This window comes from Acanthochromis polyacanthus, chromosome 4, assembly GCF_021347895.1.
Source record: "Acanthochromis polyacanthus isolate Apoly-LR-REF ecotype Palm Island chromosome 4, KAUST_Apoly_ChrSc, whole genome shotgun sequence".
NCBI lineage: Eukaryota > Metazoa > Chordata > Actinopteri > Pomacentridae > Acanthochromis > Acanthochromis polyacanthus.
In genome coordinates, this window is record NC_067116.1 from 21,953,241 (window position 1) to 21,972,563 (window position 19,323).

General features: G+C 39.2%; 2 protein-coding genes across 6 annotated transcripts; one reads left to right on the forward strand and one right to left on the reverse strand.

Annotated features, from left to right (window-relative positions):
* The first annotated feature begins 913 nt into the window (after positions 1–913).
* Positions 914–13,985, forward strand: axdnd1 (axonemal dynein light chain domain containing 1). 5 transcript variants are annotated; one of them, XM_022209171.2, is made up of 26 exons: positions 914–951; positions 1,872–2,029; positions 2,481–2,584; positions 2,740–2,833; positions 4,130–4,215; positions 4,326–4,382; positions 4,586–4,694; positions 5,125–5,246; positions 5,547–5,687; positions 6,677–6,781; positions 7,181–7,301; positions 7,747–7,848; positions 7,970–8,136; positions 8,216–8,285; positions 8,841–9,075; positions 9,263–9,458; positions 9,897–9,990; positions 10,321–10,511; positions 10,934–11,024; positions 11,114–11,257; positions 11,648–11,719; positions 12,090–12,125; positions 12,483–12,584; positions 12,701–12,792; positions 13,336–13,475; positions 13,582–13,985. In XM_022209171.2, the coding sequence occupies exons 2-26, from the start codon at positions 1,913–1,915 to the stop codon at positions 13,692–13,694; spliced, it is 2,901 nt and encodes a 966-aa protein (XP_022064863.1). In that variant the 5' UTR covers positions 914–951; positions 1,872–1,912; the 3' UTR covers positions 13,695–13,985. The 5 variants fall into 5 exon arrangements, with proteins under 5 accessions (XP_022064863.1, XP_051803398.1, XP_051803394.1 ...); XM_051947438.1 differs by having other exon boundaries at positions 1,872–2,024; XM_051947434.1 differs by having other exon boundaries at positions 922–1,143.
* A 63-nt stretch (positions 13,986–14,048) lies between these two features.
* nphs2 (NPHS2 stomatin family member, podocin) lies at positions 14,049–18,377 on the reverse strand. Its single transcript, XM_022209188.2, has 7 exons — positions 17,999–18,377; positions 17,658–17,761; positions 16,653–16,725; positions 15,822–15,904; positions 15,448–15,707; positions 14,811–14,889; positions 14,049–14,533 (listed from the first exon to the last, which is right to left on the reverse strand). Exons 1-7 carry the CDS (start codon positions 18,342–18,344, stop codon positions 14,324–14,326), a joined length of 1,155 nt encoding a protein of 384 aa, XP_022064880.1. The 5' UTR covers positions 18,345–18,377; the 3' UTR covers positions 14,049–14,323.
* Between the last annotated feature and the right edge of the window lie 946 nt (positions 18,378–19,323).

The window sequence follows — 19,323 nt, forward strand, 5'->3', positions numbered from 1 at the left end:
TAAAATCTCTCTTAAAAGCTATCGAGCTGACTTTATGTTAAGCTAAGACTACATTAGCTAGCTAGCTTGTCACACTAGCCAGCTAGCTGAAATTCTTCTCTCCTGTCTCCAAGCAGTTCTGGTAACATTGTGTAAACATGTGGTGTTGTGATGTTGTTAATGTGTTTGTGCGTGATTTTGTGTGTTCAGGTGTTTTTGTGTGTGTAATTACCGAGCTAAAAGGAAAGCCTCCCCCCCCCACACACACAGAGTAGGCTACGTATCTAGTCACGTGACATTATTTTTAAATATATAAATACTCATAATAAAGCAATACAGATTTGCAAACTGTGATTTGCAGTAGGTGTATTAATTAGAAGTTAACTGGAAATCATCTAAGATCTTGTATGTGTTGTGTAACACCTTCACATTCAATGCTTTTTATGGAAGCATGTTGTAACGACAAAAGTATTAATCTTCAGTATTTATCTATTATATATATATATATATATATATATATATATATATATATATATATATATATATATATATATATATATATATATATATATATATATACAGAATATGTAAAAAAAAACTAATTTATGATTTTATTAATTTACTGTTTGACATCGAACCTCATGTGTGTCGAATTTATGTTGCAACTTCAAATGATCATGAAAACTAAACTGCTGAAATAATGATAAAAGAAATTCTATATCTGTATATAAAAGCTTAAATGACCCTACAGAGCCAAATCTAACGGAATTTTATTTCATCCATATTATTGTATGTTCCTTGTCAGACTGTGTGCTGTTGGAAGTGTAGAACATTTCAATAGAAAAGCTATTTATGTCTATGATCAGATTACGAATCAAACAGTTGTCTCTGAAATGAACGAACTTCAGTATCCACTGAAAGCACCACGCGTTTCCATGACAACGCGACCAGGAAGTTGAAGCAGAAGGGCGAGTAAGGGAGACGGTTGTTTGTTTTTTCTCAACTAAAAAAACTTCTCGCCCCACATGACGTTGTGAAAGTTGCCTAATATGGTCCGCAAAACGTCCGTGTAGCGTCCCCGCCGTGTTTCCGGGATGTCTGCGTCCACAAGAGTCAGTTCAGCGCCGAGTTTGTCGAGGCCGCAGCCAGCAGTGGACACCAGAGGTGACCTTAACTGGTGCACAGTCAGTGGGGAGGCTAGCTTGACTTAGCACCGCTAGTCAGCTAATGGATGCATGATAAGGAAACAAAACACTGCCTTTTGTTTCGGAAACATTACTTAAACAGCCAAGGCACACTATTAGTTCAATTCAAATCCATTTCAGTTTCACTGTACTGTATTGGCATAAATGTCTGGTGAGCAATATTACTAATTATCGAACGTGGGTCAAATCAAAAAGGAGGCGAGAAAATGAACTGGAAAAATCGGTACTTTTTAAAGTAGAATAAAGGAATAATGTCTGTTTGTGTTTGTTTTGTTAAGTATAGGTATAACAAGTCAAGTCAGTGTTTTTCATGTAACAAATTTAAAACTGCAGCTGTTGAGCAAAGGTGCTTTCAAGTACTGAAATAAGATTGGCATTTTGAATTTACAAGTGTGAAGACAACGGTTGCGACTCTACAGTGTCATTTATCATCTTGATTGATTTGAATGATCTGACTGGATCTGACAATTAATGTAACAAATATATTTTAAAATGACCTAACTTGTGATAAACCAAAAAAGAGAGAATCCTGAAGTATCATTGTCAGAGCCCTTGTTTCTTGTGCAATTCAAGAAAAATGCCATTATTATTATTATACATGGAAATAATAATATGATGCATGTAGATGATGATACATCCCCTCATATCAGACTATTTATTTCTGTATTTATTTGTTTATTTTCTCAGTAGCAGAACGGACTTTTCCAGTCCCTGCAGTGAGCAGTAAGATGGAGCCTTCTCCTGTTAAGCAGCAGGTCATCCCACATGAACTTCTGGTCAGCCTCACTTCCACTGTCTGTAACAGAAGCACACCGGGGCAAACTGCACATCGTCGGCACTGTGAAGTACCTTCATCCTCATTTTTATCTGCATGACTTTATTTCACATTATTTAGCATTTGCCAGGTCATTTCTTCAAAGTTACTTATATTTTGCCTTTATGCACACGTTAGAAGCCGATTTGATTTCATTGTCTCTCTGACAACTGCAAACAGGAGGACTGGCAATCCATCAACTCAGTTTACCACCAAACAAGTTCCAGTCGCTTCAATTTTATTGGAGTTTTTTGGCGATCAGTCTTCTTCCTGTCTGCTAATATAAAACACCATTTACTGAAACAGTAAGGGCTACATGAAAATTAAAAAAAAGTAATTACAAAGAATGAGTCCTTACATTGGTCTGGGTATGACATCTTACTGACTAACTTTGAAAAACAGAGTACAAAATTTTCATTTCAGCACTTTCATTTGTCATTCCAAGTGACAGTTGTCATCAGTGTTCATACTGACTTATACAGGGTTGTGGAATCAGACGGCCAGATGCAGTCTGGCATCATCCACTTGGACGGAAGAAATATAAATACTTTTTGGAGCAGCCAACCACCCTGACTGGAGCTGGCAGGTCAGTAGACAGACAAGACATTATGCAACTACATAAACTATGTGACTGCAACTGTGAAGTTACTACAAATGCCCAGCTTAGACTGGAAATTAGCCAGTTGTGTTTTATCATATCTTAAAATATTTTTACAAACACAAATATAAATATATATACAGGGATATTTCATTCCTGTGTGATGCCATGGTAACGCAGAAGAAGACAACACCCCTTCCACCAGTGACTGACAAGAACAGCAATGGAGACACACAAGTAAGCTGCTTCATCTGACCTGTTTGACTTCCTGGCCTTTTGACCCTTTCTGCCTTTATGACAGAAATACGGAGTGTCTCAAAATGTGAGTCTCCTTAATTTACATTTTCAATTTATTATAGCCTGCCTGATAGGCACCTCATAATTAAACCACAAAAAAGGAAAAAGAAGGAGAAGAAAAAGGATACGTTATGGATTTAAACTATTGTGTGTGCATCTGTTCTGCGGTATGTTAGCAACTTAAACATTTGTTCAGAAGCTTAAAATGTGCTTGTTAAAGTTACTTTGTCATATTGAATACTTGTGTGAAGGAGCATACCAACTTTAGATAGAAATTTAAGTTGTTCAAATTTTTCATATTCCGTGATTGAAAGTATTACAGTTGTGTTAAAAATGTATTGCCATATTGCCGCACCAATCAGCCACAACATTAAAACCAGCTGCTCTAATAATGTGCAAGTCCTCCTCGTGCTGCTGAAAATGGTCTGATCCATTGAGGCCTAGACTTCAGACCTCTGAAAGTGTCTGTAGTATCAGACATTGGCAGCAGACACTTTAAGTTCTGTAAGTTGCATTGTGAGGTCTCCCTGGATCAGACTTCTTTTTGCAATACACATGCACAAAACTGTTCATTTGATAAAGAAGAAAACGTGCTTCTGCAGGCCTTTCCCCCTTTCGCTATTGTTTCTTGATCTAGTTCTGATACTGATGTGATCACTGTAGGTGTTTTTGGCAATGGACAGAGGTCAGCATGGACGCTCTGACTGGTCTGTAGCTGCACAGCCTCATTCACAGGAAACCGTGATGCATTAAGCATAATAAAGCCCTAAAGTTTTTAGCTGTTTAAACTATATTACATCTTTTGTGGGATTAAACAACAGGGTCTTTGCTCTACACACACATCGGTGAGCCCAAGGCACCTCAGTCATCAGTCCACTGGTTGTCCTTCCTTGAACATTTTTTTTGTAGGTATAACCACTGCATATTGGTAATTCCTCACAAGAACTGCTGTTTTGGACATGCTCTGACCCAGTCGTCTTGCCTTTACAATTTAGCTCTTATCAGAATCACTGAGATCCATACACTGCCCATTTTTCCTGCTCCCAACAGATCAACTTCAAGAACTGACTTTTTATTTGCTGTCTAATGTATCCCACCCCTCAGCAGATGCCATTATAAAGAGATCATTAGTGTTGTTCACTTCACATGTCGATGGTTTTAACTTTGTGGCTGATTGGTCTACTTGTACATGAGTATACAGTGAGAGGTGATAATCATGGTTCCTCTGTCTTTCAGAACTTGAGCATCTCAGAAAGTCTGATCCCTGAAGAATATCACATTGTGAAAAACAAAGGGATACGGAGCCTTGAGTTCTATGAAGAGTGAGCTTCATTATCTTCAATCCACTCTTTCCCTCTTCACTGTGCAGCCTGATGTTGTCACTGTCAAAGGAGAACTTTGCGTCAACTCCTCTGTTGTTTCTCTTCCTCAGTGCATTCACAGTGCAGCTGAAGGATGATGAGCAGAAGCTTCGAGTCCTCCCTTCTCTGTGAGTTTATCAATATGATTTACTCTAATTGACAGACTAGTTTTGGTTGAGTAATCTTCACTGGGAGATTATGTAGCATGAATTACTAATAATACAGCTTCACTGTAAGAAGCAATAGTATTGCCTGCCATTATACTGGTAAGATAGGTCGAGTGCCCTTAAATGTGTAGTGATACAGCTATGTGTGCACCTTCTGTGTCCAGGAACCCCAGTGGCCGGCTGGAAGTGGTCCAGCTGATGAGGATGATGGACGACATGCTCAAGAAGGCTGGAGTGGATCAGCAGAGTGAGGAGCTGACTGAGCTCTCCCAAGTAGGCACACAGACTGACATAAGTTGTTCTTTGCCCCTATGGCTGACACGGCTGAAGTTTACAATGCATATAGACCTTTTTTTCTTTATTTCAAGAGAATGAGAAAAAAATTTGGTGTGCATGAAGAGCTGCAAAGTTGTGGGTGCTGGTAACTGAAAGATAACATTAATACAATGAATTGATACTGACAAGAGCAGTGAATTTGCTCAATGTTCAGTTAATCGGGATTCTGTGCTGCTTTCGTGCAGATTTGGATAATTCTAGCCTCATAGAAATACAATACATAGAGCGAATGTACCGTTAACATGACTGTCATAATCAAGACACCTTGAGAGATACATATTTGTATATGAAAACAAAAGCAGTCAGATATTGTAGTAATAGTAGCCATACAGTGTGTACATGTGTGAAAGTATGATTTGTCTTACAGCTGGAGAGTTTGCTTGAGCTGGTGAAGGTTGAGCAGAACATCTACAATATTGTTTTCCATGAGCTGATCAGGCAGGTCAGCGTGGGCTGTGCTGAAAGAGGACAGCTGCTCGCAAAACTCAGGTTAGTTGCCAACACATTAGGATTGCATCTAAATGGTTAAACCTCACCACTTAATCGGGAAGTTGCATGAACCAAACAGGCTTTAAAACCAAATCATCAACTAAAGATGTCAGTAAGAACTCAAATAAAATGACTCATAATTCTGTAAATGTCTTGTAGTTTGTTGCTTTAAAGTAACTTGCAAACTTATGTGTTTAGACAGATTGCTTGGTAAAAAATTAACAACTTTCAGAGAATCTTTTCTGGTAATAACTCGAGCAGGCTTTTTATCCCCAGCATCTCATGTGTTTGTTTGTCCAGACAGCGCTACCAGTCTCTGCTGGATCGAATCCCTCACCGTCTGAAAGCTTTACACACTGAGGCAGTGGCACAGCGGGCTCTGGACCGCCGCCTCACAGAGGAGATCCGTCGCATCAAGACTTCCATCCAGCAGCTAAGCACGTTCGTAGATCAGAGTTGGACTGCTGGTTTCATGATAAATAATTGTACTGTGTGCTCTTAAGCTTCAGCACATATTCGTGGATTGAGTCTGTTTTTAGTGGAAATAATAAATGCAAGGAAGGTAAAGTCCCTCTCTGGTCATCCTACTGCGCATCAGAATTCCATATAAGGAAATTTTTTCGATGAAAATAATTCCTTCCTCCCTTGAAATGGCTTAAATGTATCTCTTCACCACTGCTTCCTGAAGAATGTGCAGATTTTTGAAGCCCCCACCTTGGTTTCCACACACAGCTTCAGCCCACCAGCTCACCTATGACTCTGCTCAAACACTGTAAAGTTACTTTCTGCTACAAAATGGCAAGTTGTAATACTTGACTCAAAGAATGATGGTAGAGAAAGCTCCACCCAGCATGGAGGTTTGTTACATATGAAACCCTGGCTGTCTGAATGCATGTTTTTGAGACTCGTCCACTGCAGTTTTCTGGTGGAAATGCTCAGCCATGGTGTTCACTGTTCGTTTCACTCATGATGTGTCTTCCAGCATATAAAAAAGCAGAATATTAACATCTTAAGAAGCAAAAACATTATTTTCCCCATAGGGAGTATTTAAATATTAGTAAGCATTGCAAATGTGTGAGTATGAAAGATGTACAGTGGTATGCAAAAGTTTGAGCACCCCTGATAATTTTCAAGAGTTTCCTTTATAAATCACTGGTTGTTTGGATCAGCAATTTCAGTTAAATATATCATATAGCAGATGACCACAGTGATATTTGAGTAGTGAAATGAAGTTTATAGGATTTACAGAAAGTGTGCAATAATATCACCATGTTCGTCTGCTATATGATATATTTAACTGAAATTGCTGATCCGAACAGCCAGTCATTTATAAAGGAAAATCTTGAAAATTATCAGGGGTGCCCAAACTTTTGCATACCCCTGTATGTGTGCTCATTCTGTGGGTTTATATCTGTTTGTTGTCTTAACAGGGAATTGTCCAAAATCAGAAACCACGACGCCTTTGTTTCCCATCAGGCAGAGCTCGCTAACCGGCAGCTGGCTGAGGCACTCAAGCAGACTCACACTAACTCTGAGTAAGTCAAAGGACTGAAATGAACTTCAGCTCATTCAGTCTTCGTCACAAATTCATCAAGTTGATGCACTGCAAAATTCAACCCAATTAAGAACTTTATCTTTTCAACATGAGTGATTTATTTCAAGCTAAGTTTATTTGCACCAACCTGCAGAAAATTGTTTACTGTAGAAACAACTACTTTGACATTTCATTGATATGTGATGCTGCTATCAGTGCATGCCTGTTGCACACAGTAGTTTTTACTTTGTCTTTATTGATTACTGACAGAAATTATTGAGGGACCAAGTAAAAAGATCTCTCTCAACATTTTCCTCAAAGATGGAGACTAAGTGCAGCTGCAATTCAGTGGGAAAAGCTGAAAATGTGACCTCACAAATGATTTATATGCTCTTCTTAGTGTGGTCCAGGGATACCATGAGCTGTATGAGCTGCAGAGGGCTCGCCTTGAGGCTCAGCTGCTCCAGATGACAGAGGATAGGGACTGCTGGAGCCAGCTCACCTTCTGCCTTGCCCTCAAGGTATGTGAGGCCATAGTGTCTTTTTTTTAAATCCAGGTTGACTAATTTCTCAGTGTTTTTTTTTGCTTTTTGTTCTTTTCTGTGTTGTTTCAGGTGAAGGTGTATTATTGTTATGCTGAAGAAATAATAAAATAATGTTAACTGACTTTCGTTATGGAATCAGAAGGAATGAGAAATTGGTTAATATGCATTGATGGAGGCCACAGCTAACAGAGTATACTGATAAGGCAAATGGCAGGACAAAGATTTTGCTGTTTTCAACATGTTTATCAGTGAATACGATTTTATAGTGTGCTCAGAGCTGTTTATTGTAGATTAACTGTTTAAACTTAAATGTCTACCACGATAGTTTTTAGATTCTTGGGATCAAATTTCTGTTCGAAAATGCTTAGCAATGATAAAACGATTGATCCAAAAGAGTTTGGCATATTTTTATTACTGGTAGGTGATCAGTGTGAAGAAGCTGCAGTTGGTCCGTCAGCTGCATATTATCGAACAAAGCTGGTTCAAGATAGCAGAACACTGCATCCTTTACCTCACTTCAAAGGTACAATGCACTTCCTAGTTCTTCACATTTTCTTTACATTTCATGCACAGGTGCAGATTGCTTTTCAAATATCCCTGCTGATTCAGTTAGTCTGACTATGACAGTGACCCTCCTGCTTTAGGACACAGAAAACCTGAAGAATGTTATGCTGCTTACTGACTCCTGGAAGGAGCAGCTGATCGCTCTCATGTCGCAGCTGAAGCAGATTGAGCATGCTCAGTGTGCACAGATCAGTACCACTCAGCAAGGCATCTCCAAGTGGCTTTCCTTCTGCACCTCAGAAAATAAGTAGGGAAGTAGCTTTAAAAACAGAAGATATTTAATGTTTTGTGATTATTGGTTGATACAAACATTTTCCTTTTTCAAGGTCTACTGATGCAATATATGAGAAAACATCAGTGGAAGAGCTTCATGCTGATTTGAAGCAGTGGTCGAATGTAAGACATTTGTTTATGTTTGTGGGTTTTCCTTATGTTAATAGTCTAATGTATCTGATTATCTATCTAAAATATCTGACCTCCTTCTGAACTCTTACAATAATCTCATCGTCATCGTGTATTTGATCTGTCCTATCTCTTTCATGTTCTTAATCTAATCACATCACCAAATCACTTTTTTCTCTCACCTGCCTCAGCTGTCATAATTATCATCACTTGTCAAATCTGATTCATGTCTTCTACTGTATTCCATGCTGTCATCTGTCCGTTGTGTCTCATTTCTGTCATCTGTTTCTAAAACTCTCTTTTCAAGCTAGAAATTAATTGACTATGAAACGCTACCTGCATAGGTCGTAGCTGAGCAGTGAAGACTTAGCTTGATGCTTTAACATTCTTCAGAGCGGGTTAAACTGGTATTTTTATAACTCAGGCAGTGGCCATTTTAGCAATCTTCACTTACAGTAAATATTCCAAAAATGTTGTGGATATAATAGACTTTCGAACACCAAACACATTCAGTAAATAGCAAAGTTCTTTTGTGTTCTGTTTCTGCAGATGTTGGCACTCCAGTGTGAGCATTACCAAGGTGAGAAACAGCTTTGCTGCCAGCAGACACTGCGCGAACTTTACAGTCTCCAGGAAAAATGGGTGAATACGAGCCTTCAGCTGTTCAAGAGACATACTTCTCCTGACGGTGAACCCCCTGGAGGCCAGCAGGCCCTCAGACAACTCGATAAGATCCTATCTGAGCTCCTCAAACAGCTGGAAACACAAGTTAGTGGAGAGAATGGTGAGAATCAATACACCATACACTCATATTCTCACACACACACAAACTGTAGCCACACAATGTTCTTCATAAATGTCTCATTTTTTGGTGTGTTTTAGTAAACTCATTGTGTAAAATAAGCCAAGCATGATTCCTAAAATATGGATGGACTAAAGTGCTGAAGATAATTCCAGCCATGTTATTTCAGGGGTACACAGACGGATCACGTCATTGCTCGGGTTGATAGAATCCTGGGTCTCCAAAGTTGCCGCAGTGAATGGATGGCCAGAGAAGATGTCTGTCTCTGATTGGCTGAAGCTGGAGAAAGCATTGCATGATTGTCAGAGTTTGGCTGAAGAAGCTTTACAGAGCATCATGCAGACAGAGAACAAGCCTGACATATAGTGTGTTTTTCGTTTTATGGCATTATTAGTTTTAATTTACAAACTAAGGTTTCTCATTATTTTGTAAATAAGTATATGGAAATTTTCACTGTGCAATTAATATTCTGTGTTTGTGAGATAAATGTATGTATGTTTTATGATGCATTCAGATATTTGCTAATTTCTTCAAAGTTCACATTAATTTGTTCTTTACCTATATTCACCTCAGTGTTCTTCAGTAAGACTTTGAGTTTGATATCACCTTAAGAAAATTGGTAGTTTTTAAGACAATTTAAGGTCCCTATGCAGGTATTTTTAAAATTAGCACAGAAAAGAAAAACCATCAGACTTACAGAAAAGAGTAAGGCCACATATGTTTTCTTGCTGAAGTTTACACATATCCCTGTTGTTGTTTGTCATTAGTTTAAAATGCTCTGTTGTGTGGGTTTGTTCCAACAGCACCGAGACTGAAAACGTGTTAGGCAAAGTGCATGGGTTTGTTACCAGCCTGTCCAACTTCACTGAGGGTGAGAACCAAACACTCCATGAAGAAGTGAGTACCGATCACACTTGGTAATGATGTCAAGGGCGGATGAAATACATTTTAATCAACGGTTGTTGAACAAACATATCTGCTTCAGAAATGTGGTGCTCAGGTGTGACGCAGTAAATTTTCCCTGTACCTGTCCAGTATGAAGTCCTATTCTGTTCTCTTTAGGGCCCTGAACAGAAACAAGTGCACTGTAGCTGCAAAGAGAGAGGAGACAGACAATCATTTATTATTATTATTATTATTATTATTTTAGATTGACTTGCTTTTCAAAGGATTTTCTGTAAAGTACCAGGATCCTGTCTTGAGGTTTAATATTTTCTTTCCTATCAGGTCAGTTCTGTTCACATGGCTCAGACTCGCTGGATGTTGGATCTGTTGATCCTCATGGTGCCTGACCAGAACGAGAAGGAGAATGAAGAACAGGACAACCACTACGCTGCAAAGATCTCACTGCCGACTCTGGATGAGGATGCAAGGACGCTAACTGGGAAGCTAGACTATTTTTCCAGCTACATCAGCAGGTACCAGAAGTTATTCAGATAAAGAGGCAAATGCTGTTTACAGCAGTAACTAACAGACAGCTCGATCACCTCTTTACTCTACACGTATAACACATAGTAATACAGCAGCTCAAGTAGGTTACCTACATCAACAAGATGCGCACAATTAGTTATTAGGTGAGAATATAAATGTTGTGTTGATTAGACGTAGGGTAAAAGCTGCAGTGTGGACCAGGCTTCATTTAGGATCAGTGGCAGCTCCTGGGCTTTCTAAAAGAGGAGAGAGGCAGAATAAAAAGAGGGAGGATGGGGCATGGCAAATGAAAAAAAATGGGTGTGTAGGGAAGACGGGCATTTGTGGACATATAACAGAAGGAGTGTTTGAGGTGTAGTTCTGCTCCTGAACTTCAGCTAAAACTTTTTGCCTCCATTTTTGAGTCTAGCTCATGCACCCTGATTGTGGAGCAACAAGTTGTCCCGAATCTACGTGATGCCGAAGATGAAAATGTGATGACCGAGTGCAAAAATCTGCAGGTAAACAGTGAGCTGAAGTTGATTTTGTTTTGCTGTTGCAGTGTTTCTCTGTGTTTTTTCCCATGACAAACCTTTAATGCTCTCCTCAGAGGGAGTGTGTTGATTGGGTGGAGACCTGTATGATACTGCTCTCAGGAGTTCATGATCGCCCAAAGGAGCTGCCTGTCAAACAATCGGTGGCCACGTTCAACAGTAATGCCCAGGTCTCTCCAGCAGACAGCATAGACAATCACGTAAGGCCTCAACTCAAATACAATCCAGACCAATTTGTTATATTAATTAATAGTCAGATTATGTTTGAAGATAAGTATGGGCATGGCTGCACATATTTTATTCTTTTCTTTATTGGATAAATTTCACCTTGACTTGAAAGTCTGGTGTTGGGTAGCAGACCGATAGAGATATTACAGCTGACATCACAGGAGATGGTTCACAATGGTTCAGATTTTACTGTAGTCAGAGTTGTTGTTACCCACCAAAACTGAGATCATCTCAACACACACTTCTGGAAATTATGAGAGAGGTGAGACGATTGAGAGGAACGCTAAAGAATAATTTAGTTTTGTCAGGATCAAAAGACTGTTTTTCTGATTTTAATGGTGGCTGTTTGTGTGTGTTTACAGGTGAATGAAGAAGCTTCAGCAGACAGTGAGGTCAAAGACATCAAAGATGAGAGTGAGACAGAACTAAGAGAGGTTAGTCTCATTAACAGCAGGAAACACTAGTTAAAAAAGGATTAAGAAAGCCCCGTTTTCACTTTAAATGCACAACAGCGTCCTGACATTGAAATGATCAAATCTCACAGTGAGTTTTTAGGGTGTTGGAGGTAGAAAGAAGCAATAGAGTATTAATGCGAGTTAAGATTTTGAACAGCAGTAGTAAGATGACATCCTTAAACAATGAGATCAATGTAAAATCTACTTATTAGATGTATGCTTTGTGAAGTTAAACTGAAGCTGATGCACTGTTCAGCATGGGCTTGAATATGTAGTAGTATTAAACTTTACTACTTCATATTTCTGACCAGCACGGTTTGTTATGATTGTACTCTTTATTTCTTGACAGAGCACTGCTGAAGGAAATGAAACACAACAACAAGAGGTCTGTTCTGAGATAAACTGTAGTCTATACAGTACTTAAAAGGATTATTCTGAAAAAAAAAAAAAACAGCTTGAGCTTGTCTAAAACTGTGAAATTAGGTGTTTGTGGGTCTTTGCTCAGATTCTGGAACTCAGTGTGATACAAAATCAACATTTTGTTACACCTGCAGTCTTCAAGTCTAGAAATCTTTGGAAAATTCTGCAGTTTGGACAGAACCATTATAAGGAATTAAATATACTCTTGTGAAAAACGGGCAATTTTACAATCAGGTTCTATGAAAGGAGCACAACTTGCATCACACATTTGTATTCACCAGACTGACTGGAAATGAGCAGTGTTCTTGTTCTTGTCCTGCAGGGGGAGCTAACTGTTTGTGAGAGCCCTGTGGTGAGGCTTATTGGCTATGATGGAAATATAACAGAAAGAAAGCTGGGAGAGAGCAGTGTCCAGCTGAACGAGGTCAGTCACCATACCTGTCATCGCGCCTTTTTTCACTATTAGTGACAAGTGTTTCACTTTCTATAGAACCGATCAGGCTGTTTGTCGGTCGCTCTAATCACCTGTTTGTCTGTCAGACTGATGAGCAGGTTGTGTCTCCAGTGACAGAAGAAACCCAGAAAGCGTTTAGTGATCTGACCACAGTAGGATTACTGCAGCATGAACTGCAGTAAGTGTACTTTCTCATTGTTGCATGGAGCAATTATATTTTTGTAATATTACCAACACTGTGAAAATATATACAGTATGAATCATGCAATGTTTTACTGCAGAAATCTTGTTTTTTTTTCTTTATCCTTTCCCTGTCCATGTTTATTTTTCATGACTGCTTCAAAACAATAAGGAAATCAATGAATATCTAGATTGTTTAAAATTTTCGAAATGCTGTTTTAAACCATCGCTAACCCTTCGTGCCACATGGCAGGTGATGATTTTCTTTCTTTCTTATTCATAAGAACTGGGAAGCGAGCATGAAAAGCCATTAAAACCCTGCTGAATCATTTGCACTCTCATAATTAGATGTAAATATATTTTTACCGCTTACAGACTTAAGTGGAATTTATCAGGCAAAAACATATTAGAGGTAGCAAAGAAATGAATGCACTTCTTTAGGTGTCCAGCCACATTTGTGGTGTTGCTTAGAAATCAGAAAGTTTAAAATTAGAAAGTGTAAAAGACATCTAAGTTAAGTTTCTTGTCCTTTGTACTGCAGTGATTCTGAGATGCGAGTGAAGACCGCTGAGGAGAGAGCGCTGAAAGCTGAAGATGCCCTGCAGGCAGCTCTGGAGAAGATTAAAGACCTGGAAAGACAACTGCAGGGTCGGTCCAGTCTGGAGGCCAAAACTAATGAAGGTAAAGACTAAGCAACTGATGGTAGGAACTTTTAACTATTGCAAAGAGACAGTATCATGGTATAAGGCATAGTAGTGGTACATGTCCTTCTCTGTTTGTATTTCAGAGGAAAAGAAGCCACCACCTTCCTCGCTGCCAGTAGCAGCACCAGCTCCTGCAAAGGAAACCACAGCTGAAAGCAAACCAAGAAGCAGCACCAAGAAAACCAAGAAACGATGATCAGACATGCATTGGGAATATTTTAGAACTCTGTATGTTTCCAACTGTCTGCTCTATGTTTAACTACCTTATTGAATCATATTAGTCATTTGTGTGGCACATGACCAAAAAGGCAATTATTACCACCAATATACTAGCTGACAAGTTTCCAAAGTAGCCGAGTGGAATGAGAAGGTCCAGCTGTCCTTATTGAGAATGTGCAGCTTCTGTATGATAATTACATCACTCCATCTTATGAAGTTCAAATTAGTTTGCGCCTCCTTTAAAAATAAAAATTGTGCAGATATTCAATGGAGATTTTTTTGGGCCTTTCTTAAGAACTGACTATTGACAACTATTGTGGCACTGAATGATCAGAGTGAAGAATGTGATGGTGCACGAGATGCATCACTTTACATTTTGATTACATGCCTATTTACACACAGGCTCGGGTCCTTAAATGTCAGAGTTCTTTAATATAAAACATGCAGATTGAGCTTGAATATACACAATTATTCAGCTTCAGTTCTGCCTTTAATATAGGATTAAAACATGTGGAAACTACAAGAAGATGAGAATGACTAGCCTGCATTCACATTGCATATTTTAAACAACAATGGTAATTTACATTTTATCTGTTAACAGTCTGATCACATCATTGGCGAGTCTGTCTCTGTCTCCTCCACTGCCGGCCCTCCTTCTCCTTCCATTGCAGGCGGAGGAGGCGGTGGGAGGGATGAAAGGTCGGAGTTTGTGTTGAGGAGATCTGTAGGGAGAGGAAGGACCAAGGCAGGGTGGAGGAGACGGAAGGAGGCCCGAAACCCATCCCAGGCAGCTCTCTCACTTTCTGCTGCTTTTACCTGTAGAGAAAAAGGACTGTTCAAACATGTTTTCTTAACAAACACTGCTGAGAATGTAGAAATGATCCCAATTAGCTTAACAAAATGTTGAACTAAAACCACATCTTACTGTTTTACCAATTTACTAGTGCTGCTAATAGCATGGTTTCAAGTGTTAGCTTCATCTTTAGTTGATAGTAGTTGTTGCCCTTTTGACTAAAACATCTAAAATGCAGAAACAAGCGATAAAGTATTAAAAAAGGATTGTTAAATTATAAAAACCCATATGGTTACTTACTCTGACCTGCTGCTGTCTCTTGGCCTCAGCCTCAGCAGCCAGACTCTGCTGTAACTCCACAGGAAAACTGAGCTCATCTCTGACAGAAAATCAAACACAAGCAACCGCCCAGCTGGGTCAGCAGGGACATCACAGAGCACTACAAATCTCTATATTCCTCTTAGCCGTTTACCAGGAAAAATCACTGTGTGCAGAGAAAAATCCTTCTCGTTCTTGTGATTTATTGCACAAATTATCCTCTTTTTCTTTCAGGTTCATAGGTTTCCATAAAAATAATCATCTTACTTAGTCATTTAAGTCAACTCATATAAAATCTGGTTTTGCACCCAGAAGTGCAGGATCTTATTCATGGAGCGACTGTTCTGCACAAGTGTTCAACCACCACAAAGGGATTCAGCAAAAGAGGAGCAGCAACATTTTTTTTTCCACATGCCTTGTAACTAAAGGTGAACTGGTATGCTCTGCTACCACAACATGTAACATGGTTTATGAGCATTTTAGCCATGACCTCTAGTTAAATGTAGCTATTCAATAACGCATTGGGATGCAACAGAAGAAAGATAGCCCCCCCAAAAAAGTGAATTAACCATCACAAAATAACAAGATAACTAAGGAATCTATTTATCTACAGCCTTACATGTCTGCTCTCTCCACCCTGATGCCCCAGCGACAAGCAGCAGAGTCAACTGTTGCCTGTATCTGCTCCCCGATCCTCCGCCGGTGCAGCAGGATGTGGTTGAACGTGTGCTGGGCTAGAACGTCTCTGACTGCTGCTTGAACCACGTTCTGCAGAACTGTGCTCAGGTTGGACAGCGCTGCACTGCACAGAGCCACGTTCTCTATTTGGTAATAACACACTGCACTCAGCTCTGGCCTCACCAGGTCCTTTGTCACCACCTGCACAAAAAATGTGAGGAAAAATCATCCGAAATCTTTTTTTTACTGACATATTCTCATTTATGCGTCCATATGTGAATATGTCTGTCTGATATGTGTGCCTGTGCCCTGTACCATGTGTGGTGGAACCTTCAACATTTTCAGTCTTATGTCGACTTTGTGACACACATCAAGGAGCGGGAGGTGGAAAATGAGGCCTGGAGAGGAAAAGGCAGTAGAAGATCAGATAAAACCCTAGTGAGCCTTGTCTCATTAGTTTCTATTAACTGTGACCTATGATGCTTTATCTCTTTTCAGTTGATAGCCGGTAATGATTGTGATATGTTAACAACATTCTGCTGGATATGACAATCAGATATTTCTCACTAATGGAGTAGATCTAACCTACAGATGGGTGGCAAATTAAAGAACAAACCTTCGACCTACAGAGAGGGAAGATCTGGTAGTTGTGTTGTGCATATAGTAAGAAGCCCAGCACCTTAAGAAGACACTTTAACATAGCTTTTCCTTTAATTTGACCCCTGTCTATGCATTACTTTTGTTTATATGTATATAGAAACTGTTTCTGCTGTATCTTTACTTGTAGATAATAATAAACCTGTGGATGGACAATCTAGAGACACGAACAAACATCCTCAGAAATAGTTTCCTGTCATTTGTGTTGTGGGACAAAATTAAACTAGGGAAAAAAAGAACACTCAACAGCCGTCTATGAAAACATTTGTGAGAGGTGTCTAGTTGTAGTGGTTGCTTAGTGAAATAGTCACTGAGACACATTAATTGAAATTAATAAAATTAGTCATCACTGCTACAAGTCAAAATATCTGTCATGCAGGAAGTATATTCCCAAGGTTTAGAATGAGCTGTTATGCTTAATAAATGATATATATTTTTAAATCACTGTCAACAGATATGCATGAAAAAATAACAGTAATGTGGACTGACCGGGTCCTCTGGGTTTTCCACGTAGCAGGTGGCCCAGTCTGAAGATCACAGCTCTCTCGTGTTCCCTCACTACCTGTAAATCAAAATGACAGCCATCAGTCAGTCAGAGCAGATGAATGACATAATAAACAACTTTTATTAAATTCTTTGGTCTAATATCACACATTGTGGATTCAGACTATCAGAGCTTATTATCAGAGCAATGGCACATCTTTGATCTGTTCACTTTGTGTTTAATACATTTTATTAGATATTAACAGTGTTGAGGTAATGCATTACAAAGTAAAGCATTGCTGTATTCACATTCCTCAGTCTGTAGCACTTGATGCTACTACATTTAGTAATCACATTCCAGTTACTTTGCTACTGGCTTTGCATTAAAGAGGATAAAATAATGATATTTTGTAAGTTCTCCGTGTTATGATGAGGATTTGTGTTGATTTGTGGGCACATCTATGTACATTGTTAACTGGCAAATACATGACAATGATTCTCAGGCGATGTTGCAGAGTAATCCAAAAGTAATGCGAGTATTGTAATGAGTTACTTTCTACAAGGAGTGGGTAAGTAAGGAACGGTGTATCTGCATTACTATTTTTAAGTAATGACCTCAACACAGGAAATAACCCAACCACCTTATATTAATTTATTTATCCAAACACTGTAATCTTTGTTAAGATGGAAACACAATTAAATAAAGACAAACATTAACAGCTAAAATTGTTTAGTGTTAAAAGCCCTTCTAGACAGTGACAATTAAAATTTATTCAAAAGGTGACTTCTGTTTTGTAACTTGGATTAAATCATTATAGAATTCTCTCCTGGTAAAAAAAAAAAAAGAGAAAGAAATAGGGTTGCTTGTGCTAAATTAATTTTATCAAACCCTGAAAATCTACACTATTCACATCACTCATCACAAACTGCAGGTGTAGCATTTCCTCAAGTAGCTAATTCTACTGAAGACATTTCACTTATTTTTGTGAAGAAGATTATTGTTGTTCCTACTTTGACACAAAACCAGATGGACAAAGGGAGGAAGAGGAGAACCAGAGCCAAGACAGCGACCATCAGCAGCCACTCAAACACCCCCAGGTTCTTACGCTTCAGACCTGCAGAGACCCACAGCACTTAGTATGAAGAACTCCAACCAACATAGAAAACTGTTTTTATATCAAACTAAACACAGATAAAAGGTCTTAAAATGGACCAAAGGTTAAAGCCTGATGATTTCAAATCACAGATCACAACAGCCTAAATCTGCAAAAATACAACATTCAAATAAAATAATAACACTGTACAGCTTTCTCCACCAACACTACCAGGTTCTTCCTCAGGTTTCAACTCACCGTCCTCCTGCTCTGCTGCCTCCAGGAGCCCCAGATTCTCCTCCTTCACCTCATCATCTCTCACACTGTCTATGTCCACCACAGTAGATTTTAGCTTCACTTCTGTCTCCTGCTCCACCATCACCTCACTGATCTCCGGCTTCTCCTTCTGCAGCCTTTCTTTCCTCCCTGGTGGTGCTTCAGGGAGCCGTCGGGCCTTGGGTGCCCTTTGATGTTGACCTCTTGGAGGCACCAAGGCTCCCCTTTCCCTCTCCTTCCTGGACACCGTTCTGGATCTTGGTGAGTGATTCGGTTGGACATTTGAGGACTTCTCCATGCTGGCTGGAGGCTCTGCAGCGAAGAGCATTGAAGGGTTTGCTGTTTTTGAGCGATGGATTGCTGAAATGGAAAGAAAAAGAAATTTCTGGACATTTGCTCCCGGGTGTTGCTTTCTCTGACAGGATACTGACGTCTGAATGTGGGAGTAGGACAGCAGTGGGAGTGCCACCTACCATCCTCTGCGTTTTTTCAAATACTTTCATGTCAGTGAACTTTGGTGAGCATGACATTTAATATCTGTTGTGAAAGCACTGCCTTAAAAATAAGTAGAATAAAATAAAATGTCACAATATTATGACAAAAATCAAGATATAGTAATAATGGTCGACGTTTTTGTATACAGTTCAACTAAATATATCACATCTGTCGCACAGATTCACTAGGGCCTTTTGATACATAATATAAAAGTATTCCTGGATGAATTTATTGGAATAATTGGTGGATTTGCACTGTTTTTTTGTGCTGATTCTTGCTCAGAAGATAAGATCTCACAAGGGTAAAAAAAACAAATACAGTATTATCAGGAGCTTGGTTCTTTTTCCTTACAGTCCAATGTTACAGTTACAATTTGGTGCTTAAAATCTTAATAAAGATAAGAAGAAATGTTCCTGATTACAAAATGAGCCATTTATAATCAACATCTTTGTATTATAGGTGGTCCAAAAAAGTAACAGAGACCAGTTGGAGGCCAGGATTGCATGCCAAACATTTTCTCATAGATTATGATATTTTAGAATTTACAATGCATCATACAGAATCAACTTTTACACCCCTAAGCCTTTGGGTCCATTTCTTTGAATTTCATTTCTTTCCTGGTCAAGCCAGTGGTTACCATTGACAGATGTGTGTAATTCAGCGTTGAGGGGTTGTTTTTGGGATTAATAGTGTTAGTGCAGCTCAGGGAGTAACAGTGTGTCTTCACTGGGAATGTGCAGACTCAGGTCTTGAGGGGCCGATGGGAGTTTTTTTTTCTTCTTCTCTGTTTTGACAGAAGATATACAGCCAGG

Excerpts from the sequence above, each read along its gene's own strand:
- axdnd1 (XM_051947434.1), top strand. The coding sequence starts at position 1,074 with ATGTCTGCGTCCACAAGAGTCAGTTCAGCGCCGAGTTTGTCGAGGCCG. Across the intron at positions 11,720-12,089 it reads GTGAGACAGAACTAAGAGAG|AGCACTGCTGAAGGAAATGA; the intron begins GTTAGTCTCATT and ends ATTTCTTGACAG. Across the intron at positions 12,126-12,482 it reads ATGAAACACAACAACAAGAG|GGGGAGCTAACTGTTTGTGA; the intron begins GTCTGTTCTGAG and ends CTTGTCCTGCAG.
- nphs2 (XM_022209188.2), bottom strand. The coding sequence starts at position 18,344 with ATGCTCTTCGCTGCAGAGCCTCCAGCCAGCATGGAGAAGTCCTCAAAT. Across the intron at positions 15,708-15,821 it reads TGAAGGTTCCACCACACATG|GTGGTGACAAAGGACCTGGT; the intron begins GTACAGGGCACA and ends TTTTTTGTGCAG. Across the intron at positions 14,534-14,810 it reads AGAGACAGCAGCAGGTCAGA|GTAAAAGCAGCAGAAAGTGA; the intron begins GTAAGTAACCAT and ends TTTTCTCTACAG.